Genomic DNA, 22,850 nt, shown 5'->3' on the forward strand with positions numbered 1-22,850 from the left:
ACTTTCTTTGAAAATAATGTTCTTACGATATATACATTATATATTATTTCTCTATACATTAATTATAGAATCGAATCTATAATTAAAAAGCGATAAAGCTATAAAATGTAGCACAGTCGCATTTATCCTAATGAACAAGATAAATTGGTCCTTCGATAAACCGCGAGATAACAAAAGTTACCTCGCTTTGTCGAGAAAGCGCTTTTCGTCGGCTAGTCGCGATTTTCTAGCCGACGAAGTATGGTCCGGTTCGATGACATGTCGCATGTCGTCTAAATATTACTTAATACACTTTTCAGTTCAGTCCACGAACGATCGAAGGATAACTGTATATTCGTCATCCTTCTCACTTTATATCGCACAGTCCCATTTTCTATTTCACACTATATTTTTGCGGTTCCAGTTCGTCTCGCGAATAAAAGAATTTGACTATCCTTGCTTACGAATGTCCCCTAAAAAGAGTATCAGTTCCGCGTATCACGACGGCGGTTTCTCCAGCGAGATATTATAATCCAAATGATCACAATGTATAGGACACTGATAATACGACACCGCGCTAGCGTGGCCGGATCTTCCCGATGTCATAGGCACACCTTGGATCCACTGGTCCTGGGCCGGATCATAAATTTCTACTATGTTTAAAAACGTCGTACCGTCGTATCCTCCTTAAAAAAAAAAAGGAACCATACGTGTATATCATTTTTTATATCATGAAAAAAGATTCTCTCTAAATACAGGTTTCTCTTTATCAAAGATTAATAGAGTCATATTTACCCATAGCGTATAGTTTGCCGTCGAGGATGGTAACGCTAAGAGCGCTGCGAGCAATAGTGACGCTGCTCACGTTCTCCCATACATCGTGTTCCGTGTCGTATCTCTCTACCGAATTCAACTGCGATTTCCCGTCGTATCCGCCTATAACGTATATGTACTGCCCCAGACTGGCCACACCGGCCCCCGAACGACTACATTTCATAGGCGACACCATCGTCCACTCGTCATTCTCGGGATGGTAACACTCCACCGAACTGAGCCGGTCCTTGCCGTCGAAGCCACCGATTGCGTACAGCAGTCTGTCAGGAGAACGAACGTACATTTTACATTATACAATAAATAGATTAAATATATTACGCGTATCTCGTTGAATGAATACATGGAAACAATGTTTTAAAATAAAACGGAAGGTGTATGCTATTTATATTTAAGAGAAACTAATATTATACGACATCTAAAATATTATAATTTATATTAATAACATAATTAGAATGCTGATGTCATAGCTAAATATGATTTACTTTTAAATTTAAATTTAGTCATCTATTTTTCATAAGTGACTAACATAAGTGATTAACAGTATATCACTTTTGTCACTCAACGAATATCGGCTGACAAGTACTACCTATTCACCACCGCTACTCCTACACCTAATCTCTTGATATGCATGAGTTTCACACTGGTCCACGTATCTTGATCCGGATCATAGCATTCGACGCTGTTATGGTACTCAGCGCCCGCGCTGCCACCCACAGCGTACAACAGACCATCCATAACGGCGACTCCGACCCTGTTCCTCGGTACCGACATCGGGCTGCACGGTCGCCACTGATCCATCATTGGGTTATACCTGTCGACCCAGTCGCTGTCGTACCTGAGAAAAGTCGTGCGAGTCTTTTAGATATATTTCGAACCTGTTTCTTAAGCAGTCCATCAACTAAAACTTTTCATGCTACCCGATGACTATATTTGATATATTATGGCAGTATCTATACAAACTTTGGAATAAATTCCTTAATTTCTTAGGCATTTTGATTCCCACTTTCCAAAAATAGAATTTTTAGATACAAAGTAAAAGGAATTCATTACCTCAGCTTGTTAGTTATTATTTTCTATTAATATGATTACGAAGCAAACTAAGAATTAGTCGAATCAGTTTGGGAAAAGTGCAAAAAGCTTTCACGAAATAAATATTTTACATTTAAAATAATTTCTATTTCTAAAAAATACAATAAGAAAATAGAATCCACCATAAAGTCATGTTAAAATTTTGAAAAAATGTTTGTTAAAAGAAACAAAATGTATATATATCTAAATAAAATAATTTAAAATCTATAAAATGTAAATGGAACTTACATGGCACTTTTTGATACCAAAAATCTAGCACTGTGGTTTTCGTAAAATAAAAACAGAATCAAAGGCACAATTCTCTCTAACAAAAATATCCTGGAGTTTCAATAAAATTCCCTTCCCTTTTTAAGGCAGAAAAATTTCTTGAGAATTCCAGGTAATTTTCCAAACACCCCATGGTATAGCGCTAAAACGTCGAACACGATCGACGATCGACGTTCAGGTGCTAACCTGCTTCCCGGTGAATTGTGTCTGCCGCCGACCGCGTAGAACATCCCCTTGAGGAACGCGCCACCCAGACCGGATCTGGGGACGATAAGCTTGGCGTGCTGCGTCCACGTCTTCTCGTCGGCGTTGTAGCCCTCCAGGACGTCGAGCGAATGCTTGAAGAAACCACCGGCGATGTATATTACCCGCCGCGTGTTAGGCGTACGCTCTTTCACAACCGGCTTCTTGTGCAACGTCAGGTCTTTGAAGATCTGCGCCAGATACTCGCGACACGCCGGCACCTTCTTCAGCACGTCGCAGTTCTTCATCTGCTCCCGCAGGAAGTTCGGCGTGAGGTACTGGCAGCGTACCGCGTGCAATATGTGCTCCATCTTGGGCCGCCTCGCCTCCTCGTTGTACTTGACCCACTTCAGCACGGCGTTGTAAACCTCTCTTTCCTCCTGCACGTTCAGTTCGTCCTTCCTGATGAGCGTCACCAACTGTATCGCGGATAACTGCAAGAACTCCTCCTCCTGACATATCTGGTTGAAGTGCTGAACGATGAACTGATTCGCCTTGTGGTACAGATCGTGGCAGCCGTGCTGCTCGGCGAAGTTGGCGATTCCAATCGCGTTCGTGGGATCGAGTTGTCTTTCCAGAAAGACACTGCACGCATCTATCACATTGCTGACCTATATCGAAATACACGTTTGTCAAACGTCGCGTCACATCAACAGAAAGATCCAAGTCCCTAAAACAACTTTATGCCTATTTGCTATTCCCTCAGAATATATATCTATCGACACAATTCTTTTCTTCGCGATACGTTTTCTTTTATCTAAAATTGTCTACGCACTTGGAACATGGTAGCTGCCGACAGCAGCGAACACACGGTAATCTCGGTGACTCTTATTTGACCGGTATACATGAAGTACATTAACCGAGCCATCGTGGTTGGACAGACACCCTGGAGCTTCACCCTCGTCATCTCGCATTCCTTCAGTCCTCCAGTGAACATCGCCTGGAATTTCAAGGGCCGGATCAACATCGATACCTCGCTGACGCGCCCGACACACGTTCCACCCAGCTGTTCAGCTTACCTTAAAGTAGGGACTAGCAGCTGCTAAAATAACTTTATGCGCGTGGAACAGTTCGGAGCCAACCTCCAGGATCACGTCGGTCAGCATGTGATGGCTGCGCATCATAAACATCATCTTCATGGTCTCCTTCAGGTAGTTGGCCATGCAGAACGTCATGTCGCCGAGATCGCCCCGATTCCGCTCCGTGTTGAGCATACCCTCCCAGTCCGTTTCCTCCCCGGACGCGAGCGGAGCGTCGCCCCGGGGCTGGGAGCCGCCCCGGGCCTCGTTCTTCCGCCGACAATCTTTCTCTCCATCCATTAAAGTAGAGCTGCAAGAGAAGCGGAGAACCGCGGGAATTGCGCCTTTAGATATTTACATACGTTCGCGTCATCGCGCGCTCCTCGCGCGCCCGGTCCTTCCCTTCTCGGAACTCATTAATATCGCGCGAGGGGGCCTGGGGCCTACGCGGGGACGTCACCGCCGCGCCGCGCGACGCGGACGGAAGATCCACGCGCGCGGCGTCGCGCACAATAACAGCCGCCAGCCGCGTAATCAGCGCGACGCGGAAGCGTTGCGCGTGACCGCGGGACGTTACGTTTCCAGCCAGCGACGGGTCTCGCCGTCGCCGTCGCGGAGAAAAACCGTCTCACGGCACGCGCGCGCGCACTCGCATAACGCATGGCACTTACCCGGCCTGCCAGCCTCGCCAGGGCGATCTACTTGCGTCGAGGAGTCGCTGGGCGCGAGAGCGAGACGGGCGAGCGCGAAGGCGGCGCGATCATGTCTCGCGATCGATCTCGCCGATGATGCACGATGACGCAGGCATCTCCTCCGGCCTCCGGCTGCGGCCGGTGCGGCCCTGGCTCCGATAGATGTGGCGTCACCGAGCGAGCGAGACGAGCGGACGGACGAGCGAGCGGGTGATTTGCATACGCACGTGTTTCGCGACGGGCCGACGAGCGTTCGCGGGCCCCGGATCCGAGCGGCGCGTGGGTGGGACTCTTTCTCGTAATTATAGAGACGCGATACGAATGGATACGAACGGGGAACGCTACTGCTGTCACCAGTGTCACCGCGCGTCGGTCGGCCGTTCGCCGTTCGCCGTCGCTGCGTCGCTTCGCCACCGTTTCGCTCCGTCGCATCGCGCCGGCGGCGGCGGCGGCGCGAAGGCGCAAGATCGCTTCGTCACGATTTGTACCGTAGATACGCCGGTGTTGTACCTTTGTCCGCGCCGCCGATAGCGGCATCGGCATCGGCCAAACACGTCCGCGCCGGGCTGGCTCCGCTCTCTCGGCTCTTAGTCCAGCGCGGCCCTGACGGTGACTCGGTAATAAATACGCCCGCGCCCGACGGCAACGGCAACGGCGCGTGGAGTCGTGGAGGACGCGGCCCTCAATTCAGAGATTACGCGGTGTCCCCTGAGCCGTCGCCGTCGCCGTCGGTCGTTCCCCGGCGACCGGCGAGCGAACGTCGGGGGACCCCGGGGACCGATTTCACCGATTCCGCGAAATCGAGATCTCGCCACGGAATATCGTTTCGAGGACGTGGGAACGAACGCGCGCGGAGATATATATGTCCTCCTGAGATTTTCCCGTCGCTAAACGAAACCTTGGGTGCTTTCCGTTTAGAATCAGTGACACGAGGAACAACGAGAGTCGACACATCTCGTTCTATCTCTCTTGGCAATCTCTATCTTTCAATGAACTTATTGTGTTGACTCGTGCCACTAATTATAAGTGGAAAGCACCCCTTAATTCTACGTTGGAGTCCCGACCGTTCCAGTGAGAATCTGGGAATCAGGATTTTCTTCGGGAGGACAGACTCCCCATTGTCTTTCGTTCTTGAGATTCTTATGTCCATTTCTACCAATGCAGACTAACTTTTAAATCTTGTTGATTCAAGTGATTCAACTTACTTTTTATCCTTTTTCTAGTTTTAGAAATTAGAAAGCAAGATAAAAGGTAAGTTTACTCTCGATTCAACTTACTTTTTATCCTTTTCTAGTTTTAGGAATTAGAAAGCAAGATAAAAAGTAAGTTTACTCTTTCTCGATTTGACTTTTACTTTTTATTCTCTTTTTTAGTTTTAAGAATTAGGAAAAGATAAGTTTATAGTCTCGCCTCAACTTACTTTCTGTCCTTTTCTAGTTCGGAGAACTAGAAAAAGATAAAAAGTATAAGTTTACTCTCGATTTAACTCATTCTCTTTTTATCCTTCTCTAGTTTTCAAGAATTAGAAAAAGATAAAAAGAGAGTTAAATCGAGATTATATAAAGTCGGTCTACATTGGTAGAAATGGACATTGAGAGCGATTCGTATCTCCCGTCGGGTCGACGTGTCCGTCGGCACGACGCGTCCGACGCGACGACGACGCGGCAAGTAGAAAATCTTCCATTTTTCTCGGCCGTACGTTTTACGACGCTCTCTAAAGATATATCGTACAAGAAAATCCGTACATATTTCCCCCTCGCTCTTTTCCTATAAAAATGCATTTCGCTTTAGAAACGCTTTTAGATCGTATATACCCTCGCGTATTGCAGCACGATGCGACGGACGGCGAACGGCGAGCGGCGAGCGGCGAGCGCACAATGGAGTTCGAGATGCGAAATAACGTTCAGCCCAGGAATTCTCCGCTGCAATTCTTTTTGCTGCGACAGACGCCGGGGATTCCTCTCCTCGATTTCGCAGGAACGACGACGACGACGACGGTGCGCATTCGTCCTCTTATCCCAGCCCGGGTACAAACGAGGGAGGGATTCCGCGCAGAGGGACGGGGGGGGGGAGACGGACCCCGACCGTGAATTACCGTGAAACAGCAATCGTGACCGTAGATGACTCGAATGACTTGCGAATTTCGCTTTGCCGCGGGACCGCGATATTTCGCGCGTATATAATCGAGCGAACGCAACGGTGTACTCCGCGAGCGAGTCAGCTGTTCCGCATCCCGCGCGGTTACGCGGGGCTATATACGGCAAACGGCAACGCGCGGATTTAATTGACCGTTCGACGGTTCGTCCGGCGCGGCGGCAGGACGACGGACGAGTTATTCGCGGATTCCTCGATCACGAGCATCACGAGCATCTATGAAAGACGGATATCAAACAGATGGTCCGCGAGAAAGACGGGAGCGAGAGAGGAGGGAAGGGGGAACACGAGCGCGATACCGCGTCCCCTCGAAGGAACAATTATATTCGTGAAAAAAGAGAACACTCGTCATCTCGTCAATCTCATCGTGCGCGGGTTGCGGGTTGCGGGGTGTTCGTCGTGACCCGACGCGACGGACAGAATGTGGGAGAACGACGGCGTCGCGCGAAAGAGATAAAAACATATTGTCGTGTCATCTTTTGGATTACGCGTTGTCTTTAAATTGCGTCTTCCCGGGATTGTCGTCTCCGCTTCGCTCACGCTCGAAGCTCGAAGCTCGAATAGATACCGAGGCGAATTTCATTGACGATAACTGTAATAAGTAGCTGTGCCGTGTGCGCGATCTTTGAGAGCGACGCGAAAACCGTGAACCGACGATTCTTGCGAATCTTGGAGTGAATTCCGACGCGTGCCGCCCTCACTCGGTCGAGATCGATACCCGGAGAACATTTTACGACGGCTCGAAAAAGTCGTCCTAAAATTTTGAAGATATATCACTACTACTACGTTTACGCGAGCGTTACTTATTCTGTAGTAACTTACGATAATTCCTTCGCGTAAACGGGATTTTGTAGTAACTTGCGGTAATTTACTCCGCGTAAACGATACTACGTTTACGCGAGCGTTACTTATTCTGTAGTAACTTTTATGATAATTCACCCGTTTACGCGGAATAAATTATCGTAAGTTACTACAAAATCCCGTTTACGCGAAGGAATTATCGTAAGTTACTACAGAAGTAACGCTCGCGTAAACGTAGTATTTGAGACATATACTACGTTTACGCGAGCGTTACTTCTGTAGTTAACTTACGATAATTCGTTCGCGTAAACGGGATTTTCCATCGCGTAAACGGGATTTTGTAGTAACTTACGATAATTTACTCCGCGTAAACAGGTAAATTATCGTAAGTTACTACAGAAGTAACGCTCGCGTAAACGTAGTATAATGTTTCATCTTTGAGACATATTTTATTTGCGATTACTTTGATGTGATAATTATAGTCGGTAAAACAGTTCAGGTGGCGCGCGCGCCACACACACACACACACACACACACACACAATTATTTTTTTGTCATAAAATAATCAGAATAAACCTCTTTTCTGAGAAAATAAAAAATATCCTTGAGATCTCCTTTCATGCCGAATCTCTCAGCCATTATGCATTAAATTAAGAAAATACCGCTGCGAAGGTGGAATATTAATTACTTTTCCTCGCCACAACGTTAAATTTCATGATTAGACTCTTTCGCGATTTATTTGCATTTACATTTTTAGCCTAACAGATTCCACGCAGTTCGTCTGTGTAATATTTCACTACTCCTAAAAAGAAAGAAATAAGTCTGTACAGAGTACGCGTGGACTGAAAGAACTTATTCTTTTACGACTTTATGCCTCGCACAATTTTTTGTTCTTATACCTCATCGGCTACCAACGAATTGCGTCAGAGGATTATTATTATATACATTTCACGCATTCTCGTCTTCGTAAAAATATAACTTTCGCACAGCTACTCTACCGTTCCCCACTCTCCTGTTCATCGTCGAATCTCCGGATAAGGAAACCGATTACGATGATAGACGCGGTATATAACTCTGGCCAGTACCACCGATACGGTGTGATTCCATCCGTACGCCTCGTCTGACAAATAGGTATATGCAGAGACAGAACGTAACGTATTTCGTTCAGGAGTTCGGGTGCGAGCCGAAGGACACGTCCGGGAGATGCGTGAACGTCGGCTCCGGTACCGGGGAGACAACGAGGAAGGTTCTCCTGCCGGTTCTTAATCGAGACGCGGTGACGATAGGTGAGAGAAAGGCGACGACAGGCCCCACAGAGGCCCCGAATAAAGAAACCCGTTAATTGTCAATCTTGTGATCTCAATTAATCTCAATAGCGCGATGATTCGATATATTGTACACAAAGGTACGGACGTTTCCGAGAGCATGGTCGAGTACGCGAACAGGATCCACGGTGTCGACGGGGTGCTCGAGTTCGAGACGTTGGACATATTCAGACGAGAGACCTGCCCGAGAAGTACGTCGCCGAGTTCGACCACGCGTTCTCATTCCCCGTTTTGCATTTCTGCAACGACGTCCGGTAAACGCATCTGACTTTTCGTCCCGCGCAAGAGAGAAAGGCTCCTCCGATATACTACACAGATCCAAAAGTGTGTTATTTCAGCCAAAGTCCTTCTTTCTTGCGTTTTAAATCATTTAACGCGATTGAACGTATCAACTTTTAATTTAATACGATTACTTTGATCTCGGTTTAACTTACTTTTTATCCTTTTCTAATTCTAAGACCTATAGAAAAAGATGAAGAGTAAGTTAAACCGAGATCAAAGTTAATCTGTATTATGGTAGAAATAAACATAAATGACATAATTATGTAAGAAACGTGTAAAAAGAGCTTCAGTAAACGCGTCATTTTTAGACGTTTATGACTGTAAAAATAACATACTTGGAGATTTGCGGTAAATGATATTTTCCTAGACGCTATTGCGACGCGATGAAACGCTTCTCGAAGGCGACATCGTTTCGGTTCGATCTTCAACGGCGAAATGGTGTCGCGTTGACGCTTGTATCGTTGTTTGATAATATTTCGGTAGATGCAGGCCTCAAGAAATAATCACGTTTATCTCCCCTAACGGACAAGGATTGGAGAACGTTTACAAAATGCTTCGACCCGGCGGCATCTTCCTCATGCTATGGGTATCGTCTCACGACACGTTTAAGATTCTTGAAAACATGGCAGAGAACAAGTGCTTTGCATCGTATTTATACGTGAGTATCGCCGTTTAACTGGTTTCTCATTTTTTTTGCGACGTGCCCCTGCTGCGAGAGTCGCTAATCGTTATGCCTTTGCGTTCACGTGCGGGACGTGAAGAAGTACGGCGTGCCGTTTCCACATTCGGAGAAGCCTCAGATGGAGCTAAAGGAGTTGCTTAGGAGCATCGGTTTTAGGATTCGACACTGCAGTAACCGTGAGACGAACTTCGTCGACAAGAAGCCGAAAGCTTTTCTACGTGAGCACGCTTGAAGACGCGGGCGAGAATCAAACTTGTGCTCGACGTAAATTTTATATATTCCTTCGTTGAAGCGTATGCGAGTCCACGCTTGATTATTTCTTTTCGGTTCCAACAGCCACTATTATATCTGCCTTTTCATTTTTGCGCGAGATGCCACCCGACCGAGCGGAGAACTTCAAGAACGAGTTTGTACGCGAATATACGAAGAGAAAATATACGCGTGATAATGGAGGAGCTGGCGGTGGACCTGTACAAAATACTGGTAGTGTACGCACAAAAGCAAGTATTATAAAGTAGATAATAATTATGTATATGTGTAATATTGTGATAAATTGTTACGTATAGGTTACCTAAGTTATAGAGATCTCATTATCGAAGCGATTAGTGTGGTTATAAAGTATATATATCTTTCGTCGCATGACGGATTACAGATAAGAGATAAGAGAAAACTCGAATGTTATTAAATTCAGAGGAAAATCGGGGATGTTGACGGCACACTTTCATCTTGCGATCTCTAATGCGTACTCTTAATACGTTCGATTTGTTATTTAACGAAAATAAAAGGATGCGGTGTGTGTACACATATATGTATTATAACTACGCTTTGAGATAATATATTTATTTCTTATTAATATGGAGTTTTTTTTTCATCAACAATAACAGTGTAGCAGTAGGCGTAACAAGAGAGACGAGGTAGGTTACGAGGAACCTATCCTAATGTCGTACGCCAACAAGTCACCGCGGTTGGAAGGGATCCTCGTGGCGTCTATTCCTTCGTTCGTCACAGCACGACGCCGAGCTATCGGTCGCCAATCGTCGGGAGAACCCGCGCGGTCGCGGCTAATCCAGACCGTCTTCTCTACGCATAGAATCTTAGCGATTTAATCCTCGAGCAACGTTATCGCAGACCGCGCGATCTTATCATATCTTTCATATTTCATGTAACATTATAGTCGATAACACAAACACGACGGAAAATATCGCAAACATGTGTCCCGTGTCGCGTTTCAAGATAAACGCTTTATCACGATCTTGATATTCGCATCAATATTTAAGAACGTTCATTTTCCGTCGTTTTTGTCAACTTTGTTTCGTGCGCGTAAAGCTGTAATATCAGTTATTAAATGCACAAAGAGGAAGGAGTAGTAGTGCATAATGAGTTAAGAACGGGCCGGCACGACTGTTCGAGGATTAAATCGTCATTTCACGTGTTCGCATTTAATAATGTGCAGCGTCGAGAAACGAGGTACACGCCACGGTAACCCATTTGTTTTGCAAGTTATACGAACGGAAAAGCCACGCGCTATGTTAATCTCTTACGATTAATTATTCCGTAAAGTCTAAAGCCCCTTGCACAATGCCAGGCAACAGGCAATAGGAACAGGGAATAGAAATCAGAAATCATGTATAAATGCAGAATAAACAGTGACACAGGCAATAGACACAGAGTTTCCGTCACGTTGGAAATTCTGTGCCTATTGCCTGTTGCCAACCAATCATAGCATTCGAATTTTTTAGGTTGTAATTAACGATTTTTTGGTTATTTCCTGTTCCTCTTGCCTGTTGCCTGGCATTGTGCAAGGGGCTTAACGCGTTACATTACGTTACAGTCGATCCTTCCTTACCAAGTGACAAATCAAGACGTAGCATGTTGGAAGGGAAACCTGTAACTGACTCATCTACGAAAGATTTCTTAAAATTTCTCGTCGCGATTGTGCGTTGACACGTTAAAGAGCACGAAAACGATTTAACTTTGTAGCATAATAATTTACTTTTATCGGTCCAGAGCCTGCCGATATAATTTCATAGCGACCGAGCAGAATGTTATTTCGTAAACATGTAAATGGAATGCATTATTTATATGGAATAATATACCATTTAAATGGAACGCATCATTTAAATGGTTACGAAATAGCAAGTTTCTGCTGGCAATTCGCCACTAAATTCCATCGGCAGATTCTGTTACATTTCCGCTGGCATTCTGCCGACAAAATTTATAGCAAACACTTAGCGAAGTGTGTTTCCAACAGATCTGGCTATCTGCGAAAACAGAAGATAAGAAAATTGCGTCAGCTATCGAAAATTGTGTCAAAGGGATAACCGAAAGAGAGTGGTAAGCAAATTACTCGGCGAATATAGAGCGATATTCGCTTGGCGAAGACAGACAAATGCGGAGTCGACACCGGACAAGCAGCACATGCGGGACATTTGCATATTAATTCATCACTTAGCAGGATAGGACCCGTTCGTTCGACGATATCAAATAGTGGTATTACTTGGCAGGATTTCAAAAAATCAACGTAACAACAGTTCAAATTATGGCAGTGCTTTGTAGAATAATCTTATTGCCCGTTAGTGAGTGAATTAATACGATGCCATTAATCATCTCGCGATAATGATAATGAGGTGAATCCAATCGTGTGGGATCCGATAACTCAATCCGCCGTGAATACGCGTTTCTCGAAACCTACGGACTCTCCTTTGTTCTAAATTGGTGTGTTCGCTTGCTTCTCGTCTTTTCCGCGAGTTTTTCTTTCTTTTTTTTTTGTTTTGTTTTTCTTTTTCTCCTGTCCTCTCTCGTCGTCTATTACTCTATTACGTTCACTTACGATGATCTCGCGATTTTTCCTTCGCGTAGATAATGCATTCGGGCCGTACCCGAATGTGTTTCTCCCTCGCATCGTCGTCGAGAACGAGATGCGCGGAGAGACGGTGGAAAGAGGAGAGCGAGTGCACTCCACGCGATCTCGAATATCGGAAACTGAAGTATCACGGAGAAAAAGGCGTAGTGGAAAATGTGGTATTATCCTCGCTTGTGTATAGGCCGGCAATTCCAGATACATATATATACATGAATATATATATAATAATAAGTATAGCTATATATTGCAATGAGATCAACTCGAAGAATACTTTGGATGGTAAACATTCGAAGAATATTTGATAAGTTATCGAACGAGAGAGCACAGATACCAATATTTATTTAGAGCGACGGTTTCGCGAAAATTATTTGGAGATTCTGCATATCGTTCGTGTACATCTCTTTCCCTCTTTGAGAGTGTTACTATCGTTGCTATCACATCCAGAGATGCAAATTCCAAACGGCATTCGTCGTTGTCGCGACATAGTTGCGATCGCGCGGAATTACGTTACGGAAGGAGGTCGCTCTCGCGAAGACAACGACAACGAGATAAGTGCATTTTGCTCTTATCTTTCCGCGTGCGTGTGACGTCTATAACAGGCTCTTGTTGGCGCACAAAGAAGTAGGGGGGCTCGACCTTTAATTCAGTGCAATAGTGTTCCTTCAGGGATAGAAGACCTAGTAGAAGACGCGTTATGTACAAGGGAACCTCGAGGGATTTTTCCCGGGACGTCCTGTTTTCCCCTCCCGAGAGAACGGAGCAACGGAAGACGTGTAAAACGGAAGAGAGTTAGAAGGTGCGGTGGAGAAAGACCCTACTGAACCAAATTATCGGCAGAACCCACACACACGTTATACGAGGAGAGAATTACAGCTTATATAAATTAATTTTAATAAGTCTATCTTTGATTTCTTTAGGCGCGGGTGACTCTAAACTGGCCCCCTATATGTTTGTATTTTGATCACTTCCTGAATTAATTGCAGCACAGATTACGCCTACAGTAGTCTGCCGTGAACGCGTTGTTTTTTATTTTATTTTATTTTATTTTATTTTATTTTATTTCCGTGAGAAGGTCCGTCTCTTAGCTCCCAGCTTCCAGGCTACCCCTGGCGATCACGGTGTGACGGGGGTGAGCGGGTGTTTCGGAGGATCGATGAGAGAAGCGGGCGAGCTGAGCGGTGCGTTCTGTGATGCAAGGACACCACGTGTCCTTTTGTAAACGTAGGCGAGACGCGGACGCGTGTGTTGCCGTCTTTTTTCTCTTTTTTACATGCGTGCGTATGTGCGTGCAGTGTTATCGGCGGAATCGTTTAGCGCGCTCGTTAAAAACGCGCGGCGTGTACTACGCTGAGCGCGGTACCCGGATGGGATGCGGCTTGCCCCTCGCGAGGTGCAATCATTCAGGACACTTTCATCGATTTCGTACGCGCGGCTCCGACGCGATGCGCCTCGTCGCGACGCGACGTCGCGCGTCGCGCTGACGCACGTGGCACTCCGAGGGAACACCTTCGGGGAACTACCAGACACGACCTACTTAACGAGAGGACAATGACGCTCTAATTCTACCGGGAAAAAAAGTGTCAGTCCGCCCGTCTCCGCGGCGGCGGCGGCGGCTCGTCCGCGCCGACCGTCGCGTCGGCGACCTCGCCGCCGCGTTTCCCGGTGGGAAAAAAATATAGTCGCACGTATACACTCACACACGGAGAGATACTATACCCGCTAAGGACTCGACGAGGAATTTAGTTTAAGTTCTTCTGAATACAATAGCGTACTACCGAGGAGAACTATGAAACTAAATGTCTATTAATAATACTCTATCGTACAATATAACGTAGTGAAATATTCGAGTACAGTGCAGTACTAGTTATTTTTAAGTAAAGTATCTTTTTTTTTGGGCGGATACGACTACTCCTCTAAGGCCTCGCTCATACGAATCTCTTCCCGTTCTCTTTAAAGTTAATTAATTCGAATCTCGTCCTCTTGTTTTTTTTGTCTTTTTTTTTTAGTCCCGCGCACATCCACGTTCTACCTGTCTAAGTTGAATAGTAATGACTAGACGTGAGTTTCGCCCCCCCCCCTTATTTTCATCAAGTGAATCGAAAGAATTCGATAGACGAAGATGGGAGACGTGCACATCGATCAGTAACAATTATTCAATTCCGATAATGTTTCATTTACAATTCCTGAATGAAATTTCGCCTATCAGTCTAGTAAAATCCGTCGGAAGGAATCGGTAAACTCGCCGGCCGCGAAGCGGGGTCCCGGGGTTCACCGAGTCGCGCGGCGAGCGAACGAACGAACAAGGTCGTCGTCGTCGTAATACCGGACCCCGCGGCGCTTATCTAGCTAAAATATACATTCTACACATTCTCGCGTGCCGGATGAAAGCAAACGGTCAATCGCGAAGTTAATACTGATGTTTGGCACTGCTTCAGGAGACAAATTTGCTAGGTCGCGAGGGATCCTCGCGACGTGACTGCGAAAAAGAAGATTTTTCTGTTTCAGGTGTTCACTCCCGGCCCTCTTCTTGCCCGAGGCCCGAATCTCCGGTATCGAATAACCCGCGATTACGAATTGCGTTTAACGGGACTTCGGGTTTCGAATTCCGTCGGCTTCCGAATCCTATACCCTCCTGGCGCGATAATTAATAAGATTTAATGGATATTATCTCGCAGTAAGTGGTCATTCTACGCCGAGAGTCCATCGAGCGAGTCTCTCTCCTTCCGCAGTCACAGAAATTATTAAAGTGGCAGTATAATATGCAGTCCAATTCGACGAGGTTCGGTAGACCAGCGTTTCTCAACTTTCGCTACGCGTTACGCCTTGCCTAATGGCGAAAAGGTATCCGGAATAAAAGAGTATTCCGCCGAGTATTTACAGTATTCGTACAGACGAGGGATCGAAGGAATGACAGTCTGTATATCTCGAGATATTTACACTCCCCGAAGGGACGATTATTCTAGAACGCGCGGCCTGTCCGAGTTTTTATTCGCGAGCGAAACGCCACACCCCGCCTCTCCATCGCCACCGCGAGAAAGAAACTGGAGATAAATGGGGATAAATGTCCGATGCTGCGTCCATAAATCATCGCGTGTTCGTTGTATTCGTGCGCTGGGTGTGCGGCTAATCGATCGCCATCGCTAGGAGTCGGTATGGTGCGAACGGTTGCGGATGGAGACCCGCTCGATAAACTTGGGACAGACTTTGACCTGGTGAAACGCCGTTTTTTTTTTTGCGTGAAACTAAGTTTGAGAACCGATAAATTTTGAAAGAGAGAGCTCTATCCACTACGTGCTAAGAGCATGATCTCGAATCGTCGAGGATCGGAGTTGAGAAACGCTGCAGCGTACAGTATCTGATACCATAGCAATCGAGAGAGACTCACCCAGGCTGCCGGTTAATGTAGAGTTAAAATGTCAACAAGAAAATATCTTAGTATGTGTCTCGCTACCTATTTAAGACATCACTACTAGAGTTTATAGCACTTTTGTTTATCCTATATTATTAATGTACGTAACAACGTATGAACAATCAAAGAGATCTATCTCCGTCCTCTTTACCTCATCTCCTCCCCTCCCCCCACTCCAACAGCAAAAAATTCTTCCCCTTTTACTCGCATCGCCGTGTGCCTCTGGCTAGTTCTTAATTTCTCTGATAAACTGTCGGATTCCTCTACAAATTGACCTATAAATCTGATATTGCTTAAAATCAATCAAAGCCCCTCAAAGGCTTAGCGATCCTCCAAAAAGCCGAGCTGCTTTCAAGAACTCTCCCTTAATACGGGGCGGTCTCCTATCAAGGGGGATGCAGGTCGCGATGATGGGCCCTGGCAGTTAAGATGGCCTTCAGCTCGGAGTCCAGCTGCTTCTTGGTTCGCTCGCTGACACACTGGCCGCCCACCACGGGCTGGGTCAATCTCGGCGACGGCAGGTCCGCCATCAGCTTACTGTTGTCGCGATTCTCGTGACTCCTGGCGCGCCGTATGGGCTTCTTGATCGGCAGCGACGCTTCCTCTTGGGCCTTCTCCTCGCCCGGGGAACGGCTCAAGGAAAGCGTCATTTCCTGATTCAAGGTATACGTTGAACCACGACTACCACCACCACCACCCCCGCCGCCACTACCGCTGCCTATAGCCTCCGACGACCTGGTGAGGTCGATAGTCCCGGAGCCCCACTCGCGCGACAGTTTCCTCCCGATGGCGGACGTGAGCTCGCTGTTCGGCGACAACAGTGGGCTTCTGGACACCTGGTAGCCGGCCGAGTGCGGCGGTCTCAAAGTGGCGAACACCGGGAAGGACTGGCCTCGCTTGGCCGGGCTGCGAGAGTATCTCGGCGTCGGCACGCCACCACCCCCGGCAGCGGAATCACGACGAACGGTCGGCGTGCCACCGCCGGTCGAGTCGCTCCTGGTAGGTGCTAACGGCCGCAGATTGGCACTGCCGCCGAAGGAGCTGAGATGCGGCGGCGGCGATCCGCCGTCCCCATGGCTCAATCTACGGCCTACCGTCTCCAGCGGACTCCTCGCGCGCAAATTGGTGCTGCTGAGCGTGAACTCGCGCGGCTTCATCGGCGCGTCGAGACTCACCGGCGACAATCCGAGGCGAGACGCCGACAGATTCGTTGAGCTCCTGCTTTTCTCCGATTGCTTAGGGCTTCGAGGCATCAGCGGGCTCTTGCTGCGACTCCTTTCTCTACCTTTTCCGAGCTTCTCGTCCTTTTTCACCGTCTTGGTGGCATCAGGCTCCTCGGGTACTGTCTCGATCTTCTCTTCTTGTTGTACTCTGAAAGAGAGATAATTGAATATTTAGTAGTTTTGCTGCACTAGTTTCTGATACTCTTTCCTATTATTTTGATGTGATTGATTATGAAAAAAATATTGGGTTTTTTGATAATAAATAATTATCAAATTTTTTATTTTGACATCTGTTTGTCATATTTTGGCAATAATAGTTTATCGGCACAGGGAAACATTGTTTCGTTTAATTAACTTGAATATTGCATTCCCTTACCTTCGGATTTCTTGAATCATCTCGAAGAACTGTGCTTTGCTCTTACGTCTGCGACGTTGTTCATGTTCCTTCTGGAACATGGAAACGTTGTAGATATTTAGAAATCAAAGTGAGCGTACTGTCCATAAGTTCGCAAATATGAATTTTCAAGTAAACACAAATTTCTCTAATTTATATTATATTATTATATGTTTCGAAGCTTTTCGGTATTTATTTTAAAATGCTTCTATCAAGATTTCGTTCGCGAACTTGTGGGCCATTTAGAAAATCGAAGGCACGCACTCGTTTGACACTCTTCTGAAAGAGCGACGCGATTTGGCCCTGTCGCACCGTGTGCACCAATTCGCGGGCGGCATGATGCGGCGACACCAGCTCCACGCAGTTGATAAATCTGTACAACTTCTGCGAGAAGAACATGACGTTACGGCTGCGCCAGATGGAATCCTCCGGTCTGTGCCGCAATCGCGGCAGCGTGTACTTGTAGAAGAGATGTTCTCCTATCAGTATTATGGTACCGAGCACCACACCCATCCCGAGCAGGCAAAAAACCCCGGCCACGGACGCGACTCCTAGCGGCCTGGGTTGACCACCTGGCTCGGCATCTATTGCACCTATCCCTGGTCGATCGCTCAGACAAGGTAATTCGCCATACCTGGAATTAGCTCGCTTTATATAAAGTGTTTACCTCACTGATTTTAATACTTTTTTTTTCTAACCATATTGATGATCTCATTGTTATATAAAAATGTATAAAATATATAGAGAGAGAACTAATAGATATAATATTTATTTTATATATATTTAATGTATTTAATAAACGTGTGTGTGTTTAAGACACACATGTTATTGTTCAAATAAATTAATTTTATATGAGATGATGAATTTTTAATAAGATAAATAACACACTTATGTGCTTATATTTTTCTCGAACAGTTCACATATTCTGCGCGCGTCGGACTTTATTTATCACTTAATGTATTTTCGTCTAACGTAATTATCACGCTCCCGTTATCACGCAAATAAAAAGAAAGTCCGCACGCGAACCGATATCGATTATCCAATTTTTGCACTTATTTTTGCGCATCGCTCACCATTTTTCCTGTAGAATGTCGAGCAGCCCGTTACTCGTGAAATTTGCTATAATTTTCGATATGCTCTCCTTCAGGGGGTGTCCTCTCGTAAGCGCGATTGCGTAAGTGTCCTCGTTGATGGTATCACCGATCTTCTGCAAGCGGCAACCGTCGTCGGTCGCCCGATAATAATCCAGAATCGGCGTGTCCGCGATCAGAATGTCTAGGCTGCCGTTTCTCAATTTTTCCACGCCCTCGGCGACGTCCGACAAGGAATATCGAGCCATGTGGGACCATAATTGCGGATTCGCTCTTTGCACGTAATACTCGGCCGCGGAAGCTCTCGGTGCACCAACTCTTTGAGCCAACAGCTGTAATATAATGCATTCAAAAGTCTTAAATCCATGCCCGAAAATTAGATAGGAACAAAATAAATATTTTTTTTTTATTTAAACTCTATTCAAAATTGTTTTGTCCATAAACATATTAAATAATAATCCCAGTGAACAGTGTCTCAAATTGAGACATATTTAATTTTTTAATTAATTATAATGAAACAGACTTAATATATCGCGAAGCTTTAAGTTTTTCCCTTTTATTTTTTATTACATAAACTCGTTTGTAAACAATCGCGTATTTATAAAGAACCGAGATACTCACGCTTTTATCATGGTAATTGCTCACTGAAGAATGAAAAAAGAGACCGGCGATAAGGGCGGCTATGTTTGCCGTGTACGAGGCCACGAAGATGACGGAGAAGCCACCCCAAATGTTGATAAGGAACTTGTTAGGCCAAGACTTTGGCGCCTTGAAGGCCACGAGGTGGCCGCACAGAAGGCCCCACATCACCCACAGCGCGGAGGCGATGGAGAAGTTCTTGCTGCGCTGCCTGCCCCAGGGATTCAGGCCGAACGGGCTGAACCATTCGTAGAGCGCGACGGCGATCGCGGTGAAGTTTAGCGACGTGAACACGGCAATCCACAGCTCTGTGCTGAACGGGAACAGAAACGCGAGCAGCGGTATCTCGGAACGTAGCTGCGGCGCCGTGACTAAGCTCACGCCGCTGAAGTAGTACGGCGTGGTGAAGTCCACCACTTCGGCACGATGGGTGGACACGCTCAAGGCCGCGAACGACATCTGCGCTCGACCGGCCACCAGCTCGCCCATCACGCCGTTCCACGTGCCGTTCCGGTTGTTCCGTTTCCCAAATAGCCCGTCCTCCACCAGGTACAGATTAAAACGAAAACCGAGCTCGTGCGCGACCACGGTTAGCAGGTCTATACTCAGGCCGTAGCAGCACACCACGGTATTACCCTGTCGACAAGTGAGACCGCGCAGACAGAAACCCTCTTGCAGATGTGTGATCATGGTGAACGGCGACGCCAGCGCGGTCACGATGCTATAAATCGGCATCCCGATCTTCTCGCCGCCCTGCTCGAGATACGCCGGCATGATGCCGCCGCCCGGCCAGATTATGGTATCCAAACGGACTTCCCGGCCTCCCTTGATAGTGCCGACCTTGGTCCACCTGTTAAACATTGATTACATCGATTATTCCTTTTAGCAATATGATTATCTTAAGATCGAATCGAACCTCAATTGAGTCTTATTCCCGGGAAACCTGACGGCTTGCAAATTCAGCAACTGAAACTCTGCCTTGTCCTTAGAGATTTGTCCCATTGATTTCCTCAGTTTACTCGTCAAGGTCGCGGATACGTTCTCCCTCGCGTCGCTCGTCATGAACTTAGCATTACGTTCCGGGAAGCATTCCGGTACGAAGTGCTCTCTGAGCTGCAGATCGCGCATACGACTCAACCTCGTCTTTGTGTCCAGGAAGGTCTCGTCCAATGCTTGCGAGGTCTCTCTCAGTATTCTGGTCAGTATGGTGTCGCCATCCATGATCCTGATACCGGACGGCCTGAGCGCAAGCATCCCGATCGGCATAAAACTCTTGGAATTGAGCTCCTTGTCACTCGCGAGTCTCCCGACCTCCTCCTCGTCGTCAAAATTAAAGCCCTTGTCCTCCCGCTTGGTCACGATCTTCTCATCTCGCCACCTATATTCTTGCAACCGATGTATGTCGTTGGCTAGGCTCGGCAGCGGATTCAGCGGCGGCAATGGTTTGTCGTCCGAAGCGAGATTCGTCGTTCGCTCCAACAACGGTGAGTTCTCGTTGGCCGCAACGGCGACACGCGAACTGTGAAGAAGGTGCGAACTGATGATGTTGGGCTCGTTTGGTCGCAACTCCGCCTTAAGATCCAGCCAGAGCCACAAGAATCTGCCCGAGAGCATCTCAAACTTGTTGGCCGCACCGAGGATCTTACGGGCGTTGCTCAAATCGCAGGCCATCACCACGACTCCACCGCTGCCGCTCTCTTCGGCTACCCGCCTCAGCCTCAATCTCAGAGTTCTGTCATTCGTCGGAAGGTGTATGATCGCACGAGGTGTCAATGTCGGTGGATTCGTTTGTAGAAGATTAGTGACGGGCAGGAGAGTAGTATCGATGAGGAGGGTGAACGCATGCCAGTTAGCCCGATGCATTAAGGCGGCGGCTGCTGCTCCGACCTCTTTGGGGCTCGAACCTATGCGGTTCTCAAACCGGCCGAGATTTCCCTGTAAACGAAAAATAATTCACATTTTTGCATTGCAAAACATCATACAATTATGTAATCGGATCGTTCTGCGCGCCGTCGAATTTGATAATTGTTATCGGGTAAATAAGAAAAAATGTAGCTTTTTCTTTTTTGTAGAATTAAACTATACGAGCGACTATACGAGTTCGTAACCGTAGATACATACACACCTGGCGAAGAAAGTCTCTGTGTGTAAACGGTAACCACAGAGCTGGAAGATTCAAGGCGGCAGCAGCCGTAACAAGAAATCTGGCTGCCGATCCTCCCCCTATAATAAGGCTTAATACTGTCTTTCCGCCTTCGATGTCTGTACAAAATTTGTTTAACATTGACAAGGGGTATAACAAGGAATTCGTCGTCACGGGTGTCGTTCTTGTTTCTATATATGACACATCCATGTCCGCGTGAAAAGATTCCAGTCTCGCTTGCTCCCATACTTTCTGTACGTCTGCCTTGAAAGAGGTCTGAGGCTGAGTGAAACATACCACTATCCGCCACGATGCGTAAGACGATCTGAGCCTGGCCTTCGCCGCTCTCAGAGACTTGGCAGCGTCCGCAGTACCGGACACTGACACAGAAGTCCCTAACAAGAGGAGGATTACAACTCGAGTATAAGAGCCAGGCATCTTCCTCAGTTTTCCTTATTCTCCCCTTCCTCTTTTTCTATTTAGCTTTTTTGATATACATTGCTGAAGCGTGGGCCTAATCTGTAAGAGACAATATTTTTATTCAGAAATATTACTTTAAATGTATGTCATTAATATATGTCGTTGATACATGTGTCGCAGATAAGCTTCTACTAACAAATATTTGTCAGCATTCTGCTAATATCATCGTGCGCACGATGTATAATTGATCTCAAATCATTAAATTATACTTCGTGAAGAATTCTTCCAGCACAAGATACTTGCAATTATATATCTCGTACTGTGTTATAAATATATGTAAAAAAAAAAACTTCACCTTCGTACGTACTACGAAAAAATCGTGAATCCAACCAATAATTTGTTAATATCAACAACTGATATGTAAAAAAATTTATAACAGTATCTTTCACCTGCCAGGGATATAGAGTTACCCTGTTCCACTTTCTTTTTTGCGGATATCAAGATAACATTCTCGGCACCAACAGGCACATAATTTCGCGTCACGACAGTGCGCGCACTTCGAACGGGAGAGATTCTAAATCACATTCTAAAAACTGTGTGATCCGTATACGCGTTTCGGAGGATGCACAAAACAGAGACGACCTTACCTCTTGACGGAAGGTCGCGCGTCCGGTGGGGGTTTAAGAAGAGCAGAGCAGGGATCGCTTTTTGGCCACCGCCGCATAATAGCTGTCGGATGTCGGGTAAACCGTGTCAATCCGTCGCGAGGCACTCGGTCAATTGGTCGGTGCGGACTGCGGAGGACACGGACGATCAGCCACCCGTCACTTGTCCACCCCCGGACAATCTACCCCGTGCGTAACGGCCATTTTCGCGAGAGCAGCCCCTCCCTTTAAATTTCATCCCTGTAGCATCCCGTGGTCCACACGAGCGCGCTCGTGGCCATACTCCATGTATTGCGCCTGTCTTCCCTTTGTATACGTGTACGTATGTACGCGTATGTCCCTGTATGTATCGGCGGCGGCTCTCTCTGACAATGCCACTAACACTCGTAGATTTTGCTGACGCCTGTTATAAATGTCTCTCACAGTGTCCTATGAATTAAAAAAAGAACAGATTTCTTGAGCTCCTCTTAATACGAAGTGTCCCGGAAGTCGTGACCTGATTTCGTACTCTTGGGACAACTCGGTTCCCTTCTTGAGCGATATAACTGGAGAAAATAACAATTTCGAATTGTTGTAAGAGATTGATGATTGAAGATAGTGTTATATGCACACAAGAGCTGAAAAATAAAAATAATA

At 46.5% G+C, this 22,850-nt stretch overlaps 3 protein-coding genes across 12 annotated transcripts; 1 reads left to right on the forward strand and 2 right to left on the reverse strand.

The window, feature by feature from the left end:
- Positions 1-2: 2 nt before the first annotated feature.
- On the reverse strand, positions 3-4,773 carry Keap1 (kelch like ECH associated protein 1). 2 transcript variants are annotated; one of them, XM_077406287.1, is made up of 7 exons: positions 4,634-4,773; positions 3,432-3,741; positions 3,188-3,352; positions 2,356-3,023; positions 1,400-1,648; positions 775-1,073; positions 3-665 (listed from the first exon to the last, which is right to left on the reverse strand). In XM_077406287.1, exons 2-7 carry the CDS (start codon positions 3,729-3,731, stop codon positions 478-480), a joined length of 1,869 nt encoding a protein of 622 aa, XP_077262413.1. In that variant the 5' UTR covers positions 3,732-3,741; positions 4,634-4,773; the 3' UTR covers positions 3-477. The 2 variants fall into 2 exon arrangements, with proteins under 2 accessions (XP_077262413.1, XP_077262412.1); XM_077406286.1 differs by lacking the exon at positions 4,634-4,773 and adding an exon at positions 4,103-4,467.
- Positions 4,601-10,238, forward strand: LOC143897547 (uncharacterized). Of its 8 annotated transcripts, XM_077406330.1 has the most exons (6): positions 7,597-8,364; positions 8,484-8,594; positions 9,169-9,343; positions 9,447-9,585; positions 9,704-9,850; positions 9,934-10,238. In XM_077406330.1, the coding sequence occupies exons 3-6, from the start codon at positions 9,236-9,238 to the stop codon at positions 10,050-10,052; spliced, it is 513 nt and encodes a 170-aa protein (XP_077262456.1). In that variant the 5' UTR covers positions 7,597-8,364; positions 8,484-8,594; positions 9,169-9,235; the 3' UTR covers positions 10,053-10,238. The 8 variants fall into 8 exon arrangements, with proteins under 8 accessions (XP_077262454.1, XP_077262459.1, XP_077262457.1 ...); XM_077406328.1 differs by lacking the exons at positions 9,704-9,850; positions 9,934-10,238 and adding exons at positions 4,601-4,740; positions 5,953-6,120 and having other exon boundaries at positions 8,210-8,364; positions 8,484-8,657; positions 9,169-9,589; XM_077406333.1 differs by lacking the exons at positions 9,704-9,850; positions 9,934-10,238 and adding exons at positions 4,607-4,740; positions 5,953-6,120 and having other exon boundaries at positions 8,247-8,364; positions 8,484-8,657; positions 9,169-9,589.
- On the reverse strand, positions 10,192-22,844 carry LOC143897521 (uncharacterized). 2 transcript variants are annotated; one of them, XM_077406262.1, is made up of 8 exons: positions 22,197-22,844; positions 21,112-21,648; positions 19,903-20,921; positions 18,969-19,836; positions 18,330-18,679; positions 17,521-17,890; positions 17,239-17,306; positions 10,192-17,010 (listed from the first exon to the last, which is right to left on the reverse strand). In XM_077406262.1, exons 2-8 carry the CDS (start codon positions 21,565-21,567, stop codon positions 16,026-16,028), a joined length of 4,116 nt encoding a protein of 1,371 aa, XP_077262388.1. In that variant the 5' UTR covers positions 21,568-21,648; positions 22,197-22,844; the 3' UTR covers positions 10,192-16,025. The 2 variants fall into 2 exon arrangements, with proteins under 2 accessions (XP_077262388.1, XP_077262387.1); XM_077406261.1 differs by having other exon boundaries at positions 17,239-17,309.
- Positions 22,845-22,850: the final 6 nt, after the last annotated feature.

Source organism: Temnothorax americanus, unplaced genomic scaffold (genome assembly GCF_048541705.1).
Source record: "Temnothorax americanus isolate GAGA-0224 unplaced genomic scaffold, ASM4854170v1 Scaffold20, whole genome shotgun sequence".
NCBI lineage: Eukaryota > Metazoa > Arthropoda > Insecta > Hymenoptera > Formicidae > Temnothorax > Temnothorax americanus.

Bases quoted from the DNA above. Each gene is read 5' to 3' on its own strand.
- LOC143897547 (XM_077406326.1), top strand. From the start codon at position 5,899: ATGCATTTCGCTTTAGAAACGCTTTTAGATCGTATATACCCTCGCGTA. The intron at 8,365-8,483 runs GTGAGAGAAAGG...TTGTACACAAAG, and splicing joins TCGAGACGCGGTGACGATAG to GTACGGACGTTTCCGAGAGC. The intron at 8,658-9,168 runs GTAAACGCATCT...ATATTTCGGTAG, and splicing joins CATTTCTGCAACGACGTCCG to ATGCAGGCCTCAAGAAATAA.
- Keap1 (XM_077406287.1), bottom strand. From the start codon at position 3,731: ATGGATGGAGAGAAAGATTGTCGGCGGAAGAACGAGGCCCGGGGCGGC. The intron at 1,074-1,399 runs GTAGTACTTGTC...TTCTCCTGACAG, and splicing joins GGAGTAGCGGTGGTGAATAG to ACTGCTGTACGCAATCGGTG. The intron at 666-774 runs GTAAATATGACT...TTTTTTTTTAAG, and splicing joins CGGCAAACTATACGCTATGG to GAGGATACGACGGTACGACG.
- LOC143897521 (XM_077406261.1), bottom strand. From the start codon at position 21,567: ATGCCTGGCTCTTATACTCGAGTTGTAATCCTCCTCTTGTTAGGGACT. The intron at 18,680-18,968 runs GTGAGTATCTCG...ATTATATTACAG, and splicing joins GCAATTACCATGATAAAAGC to CTGTTGGCTCAAAGAGTTGG. The intron at 17,891-18,329 runs GTGAGCGATGCG...AGCTAATTCCAG, and splicing joins GACATTCTACAGGAAAAATG to GTATGGCGAATTACCTTGTC.